The sequence below is a fragment of the Heterocephalus glaber genome, unplaced genomic scaffold, assembly GCF_053883595.1.
Source record: "Heterocephalus glaber isolate CG9 unplaced genomic scaffold, H.glaber_assembly_v1.0 deba00001613, whole genome shotgun sequence".
Taxonomy (NCBI): Eukaryota; Metazoa; Chordata; class Mammalia; order Rodentia; family Bathyergidae; genus Heterocephalus; species Heterocephalus glaber.
This window is the reverse complement of record NW_028258384.1, coordinates 36215449-36227744: the sequence shown is the minus strand read 5'-3', so window position 1 is coordinate 36227744 and position 12296 is coordinate 36215449. Positions and strand designations below refer to the sequence as shown.

General features: G+C 39.5%; 1 protein-coding gene and 1 pseudogene across 1 annotated transcript in view; one reads left to right on the top strand and one right to left on the bottom strand.

Moving 5' to 3' along the window:
- Gucy2f (guanylate cyclase 2F, retinal) overlaps nt 1-12296 on the top strand; it is a 200258-nt gene that overhangs the window by 54589 nt on the left and 133373 nt on the right. Inside the window, 1 exon segment of the mRNA XM_087196753.1 lies at nt 11357-11711. Coding sequence (XP_087052879.1) covers nt 11357-11711 — 355 coding nt within the window.
- On the bottom strand, nt 7927-8592 carry LOC101718970 (eukaryotic translation initiation factor 4E pseudogene; annotated as a pseudogene).

Sequence of the window (12296 nt, the reverse complement as noted above, 5' to 3'; positions counted from 1 at the left end):
TGAATTTGGGAGTATTGCTTCCCTTTGAATTTCACTGAGGATTTTCAACAGTAGTGGCAGCAGTTCCTCTCTTACTGTCTTGTAGAATTCAGCAGTGAAGCCATCAGGGCCCGAGTTTTTCTTAGTTGATAAGTTTTTAATTACATTTTCAATTTCATTGGTTGATATTGGGTTGTTCAGAATTTTTAGGTCTTCTCCATTCAACTTGGGTCATTCATATGTATCTAGGAATCTGTCCATTTCTTCTGTGTTGTCCATCTTATTGGTGTATAGGTTCTGGAAGTAGGTATTGATGATCATCTGGATTTCTGCTGGGTCTGTTGTAATTTCACCCTTTTCATTCCTAATTGCATGGATTTGGGCCTTTTCTTTCCTTTTTCTGACAAGGTTGACTAAAGGTTTATCAATTTTGTTGATTTTTTCAAAGAACCAACTCTCGGCTTCATTTATTTTTTGTATCATTCTCTTAGTCTCCATTGCATTGATTTCTCCTCTGATCTTTATAATTTCCTCCCTTGTATGATCTTTGGGGTTGTCCTGCTCTTCTTTTCCTAGAAGCTTGAGGTTCAGCATCATGTTCTTTAATTATTCTTGTTCTGTTTTCCTAATAAGCGTATTCACCGTTATGTATTTCCCTCATAAGACAGCTTTCATTGTGTCCCATAGATTCTGATATGTTGCATTGTCATTGTTATTTAATTGAAGGAACTGTCTGATTTCTTCTTTAATTTCCTCTGTGACCCATTGGTTATTCAGAAGTGTGTTGTTCAATTTCCATGTGTTTATGAAATTTTTTGAGTTTCTTTTTGTATGGATCTCCAATTTCATCGCACTATGGTCTGGTAATATACAGGGGATAACTTCAATTCCTTTGCACTTACTTTAACATGTTCTATGTGTGAGTATGTGGTTTATTTTGGAGAATGATCCATGTTCAGCTGAGAAGAATGTGTATTCTGATTTTGTGGGGTGGAAAACTCTGTAAACATCTGTTAAGTTCATTTGTTCAAGAGTTCGATTGAGTTGTAGTATTTCATTACTTATTTTTAGTCTAGTTGATCTATCTATTTGTGAGAGTAGGGTGTTGAGGTCCCCCACTACAATTGTATTAGTGCATATATGACTTTTCATATCTGTTAGTATTTGTTTTATATAGTTGGGTACACTAGTGTTTGGTGCATAGATATTTCTGATTGTCATCTCTTCCTCTTGGATTCTTCCCTTTACAAGGATGTAGTGTCCTTCTTCATCTCTGTTAATCAGTGTTGGTTTGAAATCTACTTGATCTGCCAAGAGGATAGCTACTCCTGCTTTTTTGAGGGGTTCCTGTCCCATGGAGTATTGTTTTCCACCCTTTAACTTTCAGTCTATGAGTTTCCTTTTGAATTAAGTGTGTTTCTTGTATGCAGCATATTGTTGGATTTTGCTTCTTGCCTCATTCTGCCTGTCTATTTCTTTTGATTGTTGAATTGAGACCATTAACATTGATGGTTATAACTGAAATATATTGACTTGTCATTTTCATGACTTTTTCTTTTTGTTGGATTCTCCCCCTTTACATTTAATTTCTTGTCATGCCAGATGGGTTCATTCTGCTTTGCTTCCTGGGGTTGTGATCCTCAATGTCTGTTCCTAGGATATTGTGTCAAATTCTTTGGAGTGCTGGTTTGGTATTCAAGAAGTTCCTAAGGTGCTCTTTGTCATGAAAGTATCTTATTTCTCCATCCATTTTGAAAAGTAGTTTTTCAGGGTACATCAATCTGGGTTGGAGGCTGTTTTCTTGTAGGGCTTGGAATATGTCACTCCAAGCTCTTCTTGCCTTGATGGTTTGTGTTGAGAACTCTGCTGTGAATCCGATGGGCTTTCCCTTGTGTGTGATTTGTTTCTTTTCTCTGACTGCTTGGAGAACTTTGTTCTTCTGTTGTGTTTCTGGAATCTTAACAATTATATGCCTATGTGTAGATTTTGTTTGATCAAGGCTATTTGGAGTCCTATATGCCTCACTTATCTGTATGTCAAGCTCTTTTCCCCTGCTTGGGAAGTTTTCTGCCATTATTTCTGTGAAGAGATTTTTTTATGTCATCTCCACTCTCTCCTGTTTCCTCATTGACTCCAATTAGTCTTATGTTATTCTTCTTTGCCTCATCTAGCAGCTGTTGGATTGATTTCTCATGTTCCCTTAGAATTTTGAAGCCATTTTTCTTTTCCTGGTCACTGATTGCAACCTTATCTTCTATATCTGAAATTCTGTCCTCACACTGGCCCATTCTGCTTTGTAGACTTTCAGTGGAGTTTTTCATGTCCTGGAAATCTATTTGCATCTGTTTTATGGATTCCATTTGTTTCTTATGTTGGGATTCCATCATGTTCCTGAGCTCCTCTCTAGATGTATTAATCATGTCTTCCACTAGGGGCACAATTTCCCCTATTATCCGAGAAATTATTTCTGATTTCATTTTTTCCAGATCCCCTTTTGTTGCCAGTTCAGTGGGTCCAGGTGTTTGAGTATCACAGTATTCCATCTCATTTCCCTTTGGGGTTGCTGGAGGTGATCTGGAAGTCTGGTTTTGAGACTTAATTATGTGTTTTCTCATTTTGACTGTGGCGGGGGGCTGTTAGCACCTGCATGGATTACCTCCTCTGAGCTGGGAGAGGTGGGACAGTGGCCGGGAGCAGCAGGGATTTTGGCCCAAAAGCCCCTTCCTGTGGGCTGGGAGAAGCAGGAGTGATTGTGGCCGGGACACCCCTTCCTCTGGAACAGGAGCAGTGGGATGGTGGCTCAGAAGCCCCTCCCTCTGGGCTGGGAATGGAGGGAGGGATGGTGACCTGGAAGCCCCTTCCTCTGGGCCAGGAGCAGCGGGATAGAAGGTGGCCCAAAAGCCCTTTCCTCTGGGCTGGGAGCAGCGGGAGGGATGGTGACCAGGAAGCCCCTTCCTCTGGACTAGGACTAGTGGGATGGTGTCTCAGGAACCCCTATCTCTGGGCCGGGAGCAATGGACTCAGTACCTTGGTCTGGTGGTCTGGTGTCCTCTGCATCTTTGTAGTGTGGAACCAGGTGGCTGCCTGTCTGCAGTGGGGTGATTTGGCGTCTTCCGTTCAACTCGGGACCTCGGTAGGGCATGCACAGACCTGCTTGTCTGTAGCAGGCTGATTCAGCGTGGTCCGTGTGACTCAGGACCTCTGTAGGGCGTGGGCAGACCTGCCTGTCTGAAATGGGGTGATTGAGCATCTTCTGCAGGACTCGGGACCTCAGTAGGGCATGCACAGATCTGCCTGTCTGCAGCGGGCCGATTCAGCATGTTCCGTGTGACTTGGGACTTCAGTAGGGTGTGTACAGACCTGCCTGTCTGCAGTGGGGTGATTTGATTTGTTTCTTTTCTCTAACTGCTTGTAGAATTTTGTTCTTCTGTTGGGTTTCTGGGATTTTGACTATTATATGTCTAGATGTAGTTTTTTTTTTTTGATCATGGGTAGTTGGAGTGTTATATATCTCACTTATCTGTATGTCCAATTCTCTACCTCTGTCTGGGAAGTTTTCCACTATTATTTCTGTGAACAGTTTTTTTTTATGTCAATTGTACTTTCTCCTGTTTTTTCATGGACTCCTATCAGTCTTTTGTTATTCTTCTTTGCATCATCTAGCAGCTACTGGGTTGATTTCTCGTGGTCCCTTACTGTTTTTAGAAATCTCTGTTTTCATGGTCCTTAACTGCAATCCTGTCTTCTATATCTGATATTCTATCTTCAGATTCCCTTAATCTGCTGTGGATACTTTCAATGGAGTTTTTAAACTCCTGAATATGTGTTTGAATCTGTTTCATGGATTCCATTTCTTTCTTGTGCTGGGCAATCATGGTTTCCATTTCTTTCTTATGCTGGGTATTCATGGCTTCTAGCATGATTCTGAGCTCATCTATTTTTTTTATCTGTTTCTGTTCTAGATCCTCTAATCATGTCTTTCACTCTACTCACCATCTCTGTAGATATCTGGGAGATTATTTGTGCTTTGAATTTATCTAGAGCCTCAGTCATCTGTTTTGTTACTTCCTATACTATTAGTTCAGGGTGTGCAGGTGGTTGATTATCAGACTTTTCTACCTCGTTTCCCCCAGGGTTTACCCTTGGTGGTGTGGAAGTCTGAGTTTGTGCCTTGCTTAAATGTCTTCTCATTTTTGTTTTTGGTACTGTCCTTGGTTTAACTCCTGTGTTGATACTTTGAAATTGCTTAATGTAAGTAACTTTGTTGCTTGTAATTAGAACCCTTATGGAATGATTGCTTCTCAGGGGTGTCTTCCAGATATAGCTGGTCTTTTAAGTTTTGAGTCTTTAATGACTCTGAGGCTATCTCATTTTCATTACACCAGGAAAGACCACTGACTAGATCAATAATAACACCTTAGTCCAAGTAATACAATCTGCAGCACCATAGCATCAGTACATCTAAAAAATGACAAGTTGTGGTAGTTATTAATCTATCACCTTTGATTGTGAATTAAATCAAAATCGATGACCAACCCAACATATGTTTATAATGAATTAACTCTTCAATATAGCAACTTTACCTTTTGGAATGGGGAGTTAAAAGGAGTTGTGGAGGGAGGGATAGATAGGTAGAAGGATAGGGTAATGTTAGCAGTGAGATAGAGGACACAGGCAAGAGAAGGAAAAAGAGAATAATAGAAAAATAAAGAAGAAATGCAAATGAGGGCCAGAACAGGAACAAAAAGGGAGATGAACAATGTGGGACAGCAAGAGAGTGAGTGTAAGAAAGAGAGAAAGGAAAGAGAAAAGAAAGAAGAAAAAAAAGGAGAAAACCCCCAAAATTTGCAAAGAGTAGGAAAAAAATTAATGATAAGAGGAGAGAAAAAACCAACCAATAATACTAATTTTGGAAATAAAAAATAAAAATGAAAATGAAGGTCCTCCTTCAGGATATCTCTCTGTTGTCACAATAGATAATATGGATAATAGTGTGCAGTTATAAGTGAATGAATCTCAGCAAGCCAGTCACAGACCCATGAGATTCAGGCAGATTTTTGGCTGCAAGTCCCAAGTTGAGCTCCTTGTCCCCTGTAGGGTTGAACTCTGCAGGGTTGTAGTACAGGTTCTAGGTGCCTTTCCCCTGAAGATAGTCCCAGTTCCAATGGGAGGTGATGATCCCTCCAACTTACCCAATACAGTGGTCTGGTGGTCTGTTGTTCCCTGTGTTTTTGTAGTGTGGAGCCAGGTGGCAGTACAACCAAGAGGCCACAGGAGCGGGGGCGAGGGGGAGGGGTCCTGCAGGTGCCTGCGTGGCTAAGTGGATCACTGCCGGGGGTGCAGGCTGGATGGAACAGTTTCCCTTTGACCAGGGACCCCCTCTGTGGCATCCATGGATGTTCCTGTTGTCACAGGCTGGATGGGGTGTGTTCCCTGAGACCAGGAACCCCTCTGTGGCATCTATGGATGTGCCTGGCTGACCCAGGCTGGATTGGACAGGTTCCCTGTGATTTCGGACCCCTCTGTGGCATCCGCAGATGTGCCTGGCTGGTACGGGATGGATGGGGCAGGTTCCCTGGGACTGAGGCCCCTCCCTGGTCACTAATTTCAATCCTTTTTTCTATATCTGATATTCTGTCCTCACATTGGCTCATTCTGCTCCATAAACTCTCAGTGGAGTTTTCAATCCCCTGGACAATCCTTTCTTCTATATCTGATATTCTGTCCTCACATTGGCTCATTAGGCTCCATAAACTATCAGTGGAGTTTTCAATCCCCTGGACATCTGTTTGCATCTGTTTTATGGATTTCATTTTTTTCCTATGTTGGCATTCCATCAGTTCTTCAGCTTCTCTATTTTTTCTTTTTTTTCATAATAGACTCTAGTCTCATTCATTGTCAACAAACCACCATCACTTTTACCAAGCTACTGAAATATTCACAACTGTACATATCAACAGACAATCAGCTGACATCATCACCCAAATGTAGAATAAACATTAGTTACAGAACATTGACATTATAAACACGAGTCCATATTTCTAGAATACTGAACAAGAGGTATTCATGGCTTGACAGTACTCAGACAGAGTAATCTGTGGCATCCTTTAAAAACTATTTTATATTTCTACAATTAAACTAAGATATTAATTTCATGTTTATTTTATAAGAATCTTTCTCAAGATTATTAGTTTGAAACTGATCAAATCATAACTACTCCTTAAATTTTTCTCTCAACTAATGATTTACATTCTACTAACTTTGATTCAATTTACCCTTTATTCTATGATAGCCAGAGCTTATTCCGCAGGATCTGATCTATACACATGTATTAGAGACAAAATATTTTCATTTTTGTTTTTAAATGATATTCTACAAAGAATATATGAAGTTTTCAAGTGTACAGAAACTCATACTACAACTGAGCATATAATTCACCCATATAAATGCCTTAACAGTTGTTTATTCTCTTGTTTAAATAACACTAATAAAAGTCTTAATGCATATGCCCACCACCTGTTTTTCCCTGTGCTATCCTTCTGACCCTTAATAAGAACATCTCAACTCCATAACCAAATTTTACAACCCCTGTTATGTCAATCACATGGTAATGAACCAAAATCCCAATTTCTTAAATTTTAACATATTGGAAGTACATTTATTTATCTAATACTGAAGAACTGTGCCTTACTTTAGTAAAAACCACATCAGTTTAATTCCATACTACCTATTAAATTTATTAGAAATTGTAGTAAACATAATAAACTACTGCTCCAAATGTATGCTATTCAGGTGGAAGACACTACAAGAGAAGACACAATAGAGACTGCCTTGCAATGAAAAGTACAAATTCCTTCTCCAGCGATGGAGAAATACAAGGAAAAATCTAGATGTCTAAAAGACAATTCACTGTACATATTTTATTTACAGTTTTGCACACTGTTTGAATGTGAATAAGACCACTTTTCTACTTCAGCCATTTTTAACCAAAGCAAAATAACCTAAGTAATTCAAAGTGCTGAAATAAAGCATATGCATACAAAAACAGACAAAATAATTCTAGTTAGGAATGTAATTATGATTTTTTTAATAATCCACAATGGTGTTTAGGATTCCATACAAACATAGATCACTGATTTGAATGAAATGCATAAGTTTGTAGCAAAGCTTCGTAGTTATAAAAAAATTACCAAAGAATGCACAAAATTCATGATTATTCCACCCTTGTGTCATATTCCTGGATCCTTTACCAATGTCTTTTTTTGGTACTGGGGATCAAACTCAGGACCTTGCACTTTCGAGGCAGGCTCTGGAACCACTGAGCTAAATCCCCAGCCCACTTACCAATGTTACATGAGGAAAAACCAAAAGCAAAACAATTAAAAAACTGAAATCAGAATCACTAATGTTATCAAGTAGGGAAACAAATAAATTAAAATCTAGCAACCATCAGCAAGAGTACAGCAAAGATAATGCTGTCAAAAGAAACAAAGAAAATTGCTAGAAAACTATGCATCATACTCTTTCAAACCAGCAAAATATACTCCTGGATACAGTGGAATGTAATGATTTTCTTCCTGTTAAGGTATAGAAATACAAGCTCTTTTTTGAATATTGTAAATGGGTGAAATGTGTTTGTAATGGTAATTCTACTAAGCTATTACAGAGTGGACCAGGAACACATTTATGGATTCTAGGGATGCTGGGTACTATAATTCTTTGATTGGGATGGTGGATACTCTAGCAAAAATTAAAAAACCAAAACAAAAACCACAGAAGTAACAAGTACAAGACAAAGGTGAATGAGACTTCTCTTATATCTTAGCAACATTTAGATGGAATCAAATTTAGATGCAGTCCACTCTGCTTTTAAAGAGGCTTTGGTTCAGCTCCCAAATCTCAATAGCTTGACACAGTCTCCTATAAAAATACTCAGAAGGTGTCTTCTTAAACAACAAACCTATTTTTAGTGGTGGAACCACTCTTAGTAGCTATGTCAGCTACTAAGGGACTGATAACCAATCACTATTTTTGGAGGAAGTCCTGACCTTTCCTTGTATACTCTCCTTATATGTTGAACAGCCTCTCTGTTCTCACATTCAGTAGTCCATATTGCTATCTTATCAATTTTAGCTCCAACATTAACAACAGCTCCACACACATAATTACTGTGGTCATCAAATGATTCTCCAAAAAGACACAGCAGTCTCTAGCCAAAAGCAATTGAGGTCATTTCATCTCTGTTGTTTGTTCAATGTGATTAGCCATCGTCCTCTGCAGTTATTTTTCTCATCTTCCTACACGGGCTCAATACCATGCTTAAAAAGTGAGTAGTCACAGCCGGGCATTAAATTACTAGACAACTGGATATGGTTGTACAGAGCCCAAAAGTCTTCAACAGTATCAAACTTAGAGATCAGTCGAAGGTTTGCTTGCCAAGTTTTACTTTTATCATTTTTTAAAAAACAGAGTGCCCATCTATTCTGAAGAGGATGTTTAATATAGTTTTCTGGGTTAGCAACCTCCTGGTTAGATTCTGTTTCCTCCTCTTCTGCAGGTGGAGGATTAGGAGTAGGGGTGGTTTCTGGTTCCACAGTCACCATCTTAGATCGATCTGATGGCACCATCTTAGATCCATCTGATCGCACCTCTATTTTTTCATCAGTGTCTGTGCTAGAATTCTTAATCATTTCTTGCACTATAGACACAATGTCTGTTATTATCTGAGAAATTATTTCTGATTTCATTTTTTCCAGATCCTCTTTTGTTGCCAGTTCAGGGAGTCCAGGTAGATGAATATCAGATTGTTCCATCTCATTGCCCTTTGGGGTTGTCTTAGGTAATCTGGAAGTGTGGTTTTGAGACTTGTTTGTCTTCTCATTTCAACAGATCCAGCCTGCTGTGCCTTTGTTGAGGCAACTTTTTGTTTACCCAGTGGTCTTCAGTTTTCAGCAAGCCACTGAGAGGTCTTTTCTCTGCTGCTCACCACCGTGCCAATTTCTGGGTTCAGAATGGTGGCCTTCTGGTTCCCTGGATTGCCTTGTTGTCCTGGCACAGTTCTGGCTGGGGTCTTTGCACACTTGAGATGTTATCTGTGTGTATCTCTGGCTAGGGCCTGACCCCCTACATAGCTGTTGTATGGGAGGGCCTTTGGCTGGGGGCCATGAGCCTATGTCACTGTTGTCTGAGCAGGCTCCTGGCTTGGGTCTGCATGCACTTACCAATTGTATCTGGGTGGTCTGTGGCTGTTGTTTGCCCACCTGTGTAGCTCTTTTCCATTTGGTCCTTTGGCTGGGGCTTGTGTGCACAAGCTGGTGGTGTCTGTTTGGGGCCCTGGCTGGACCCTGAGAGCACCTGTTCAGCTCTGATCCATGTAGGCTTCTTGCTGGGATCTGTGCCCACTTACATATGGAATCTGGCTGGAGCTCTGGCTGTTGCATGTGCAACTGTGCAGCTCTTTTCAGGGCAGAACCTTGCCTCGGATCTGAGCTCCTCCATGCAGCTCTGGTCCACATGGGCTTCTGGCTGGGATCTGCACGCACTTCTCAGTTATTGGTTTATTTTTATTTTTATCTTTTGGTTCTGGGGATCAAACTCAGGACCTTGCACTTGCAAGGCAGGCATGGTGCCACTGAGCTAAATTCCTGGTCCCTGAGTAATTGTTTTTTGATATCAACCCTATCATCTGGCTTTGACACTGTCCTCACTTTGGTTTCTCTTGCTACCCATACTTTCAATATAATTTTTTAATATCCTGGATCTGTTTGTTACCTTTTCATAGACTCTAATTTTTTACCAATCTGGTCATTCATGTTTTTTATTATTGTGTTTAGCCCAGCTAGATTTTTATTAGTGCCTTTTGCAAACTCACTGATCATTTTGTTTATGAAGTCTTTTATCTGTTTAGTTATATTTTCTTTGAACTCACAGAACGCCTTATTCATCTGTTTTTCTTTTATCTCCTCTGTTATCCTTCTAAAGACTTCTACTGTACAGCTTTTTATTTCTTTCCCCTTGATGCATGGATAAGATTTGGGGAAGTTGGAAGTTTTTAAAGACATTTTGTTTTCTTGTCTTTTCATGTTTTTATTTTTGTGTGTGTATGATGAATTTTATGTGTCTCATTTTGTTGGGCTGGGGTGGATTTGGCATTCCTATTTTTGACTTTCCTCAGGTAATTCTGATGTGTAGTGAGGGTTGAAAACCCCCTGCTCAATATTAAGAAGCCATGGCAGTGTCTTGCTAGTTGTACACCATTTTGCATCTTAACTTGCATTTCTAACACAAAAATGATTCACTGAATTTTAAATCCTTTTTTACCGATGAAGGTTGTTACAGGAAGCTAGCTTTCTAGAATTTGGGAAACCAAAGGAGCAAATATCAGGTTTCTTTGAAGCTTGGTAAAATAATATGACCATTGCTTCCTTGAGCTCCGTCCTAGAAATGAAATATTATGGAAAACCATGACGGTATGGGTATGTGTGTGGGGCTGGGTAGGGTGAGGAGAGGAGGGGTTGTTTGCTCTTACTCTATACCTTTTAGGAAAAACATACAAGGTTTATTCCAAAAACAAACTTACAAAGTGAATGAGTAGTGCACCAGATATAATATTACAAATATTGTTGCTTTTACCATATGTATACTCATGTGATCTGTTGTAGCAGCCTTACCAGTTTACAGCAGCTTCTCACCAAAGCCGTATCACTTTGCACACCAATAGGATTTAAAATTTCTGTATTAAACCCATACTCTATATACACTACAAAATTTGCCTCAGTATGTGTGTGTGTGCATATGTGTGTGTGTGTGTATGTGAATGTGTAAGTGTGTTCAAAACTGGGCTCTAGTGTTCACTTTCTCTGGGGAGCATGAGTCTAGGAGAATAGCCAGGTTGAACTAAGACAGGACACAGACATGGACTGTGGAGACATAATATTTACAATCTTTCCACACATACCTACTACTCAACTTGTGCCACAGAATGATTTTGCTATGCATAATGCATCAGTAATTAAACTGGTAAGTTTTCTTTGAACACCTCTTGTCTCTTCCATACTTGTTTTTTTGTAAAGTGACCTTTAAAACACTAAATCACTTTTTTTAGTTTAGATGTAACAATATATTGTGTATGACTTGGTTTGTTCATAAAATTGTCATATTTGATATATTTAAAGATGTGATGGCCTTGGGAGAGAAACAGAAAAATTCAGGGGAGAAACCAAGCGACTCCTCAGAAAAAAATTTTTTTCCCTTTGGGTCTTCATAGCTCTCCTCCACTCAGATGTGCAGCACATAATAATGAACACAGGCTTGGAACATACTCCGAGATTGCTCTAGCGCAACTAGGGCTCAAGATAATTGTAATTTTTAAAAATAGGTTTCACCACTGTTTAGAACCATCTACAATTCAATTTACTTTATTGCACAAGCCACGAATAATGCTGTGAAAGAAAATGGACGGGCTAGTGCTGCCAAGCTGGTTCAGCATTCCAGAAACATGCACTTCTATGGATTCAACCAGTTGATAAGGACAGATTCAAATGGAAATGGAATTTCAGAATATGTAATCCTGGATACCAACAGGAAAGAATGGGAACTCCATAGCACCTACACTGTGGACATGGAAACGGAGCTCCTACAGTTTCAAGGGATCCCTATTCACCTCCCTGGTGGCAGGCCCCCTAGAGCAGATGCAAAATCCTGGTTTACAGAAGGGAAGATCTGCCAAGGAGGTAAGGAATGGAAAATCAATAGTAGTTATTTAACTCAACTGGGATTAACAGGGAAACACTTTAGGAAAAGGCATATTTTAGTATTGAAGCAGTCATAAAGTCAATCATTTCCACTCAGGTGACAAAAACATCTTGGCATTTTATCTATTTAATTTAAAGTAATAAGAAGAACAAGAAGTACTTTTACAGTCCTAAATAATCACCCACAATTTAAAAGCCTCCCCACCACTCATTTTTAAAAAAAGATCCCACTCTTTCCTAAACAGGTTACTCTATTAAGAGGAAGGAATTTGCCTTCTCCTTAGTCCTTTGTAATCTGTGACCTGTGATTGATTCCCCTGCTATAAATGTCACCTGTCTATCCCTTGATCTATCCAAATCCTGCCACTCAGGTCCTACCACAGAAATACCATATCTACACTGTCTCGTCTCTGAACTCCCATTATACTAAAAGTCTGTACCTTATATAGTACAAAATTGATTTTCAGTTGTTTTTTGTGTGTTTGTTGTGTATCCCCACTTTCCAAATATACTGTTACTTGAGGGCAAGGACCAAAGCTAATAATTCGTATGCCCCCCCCAAAT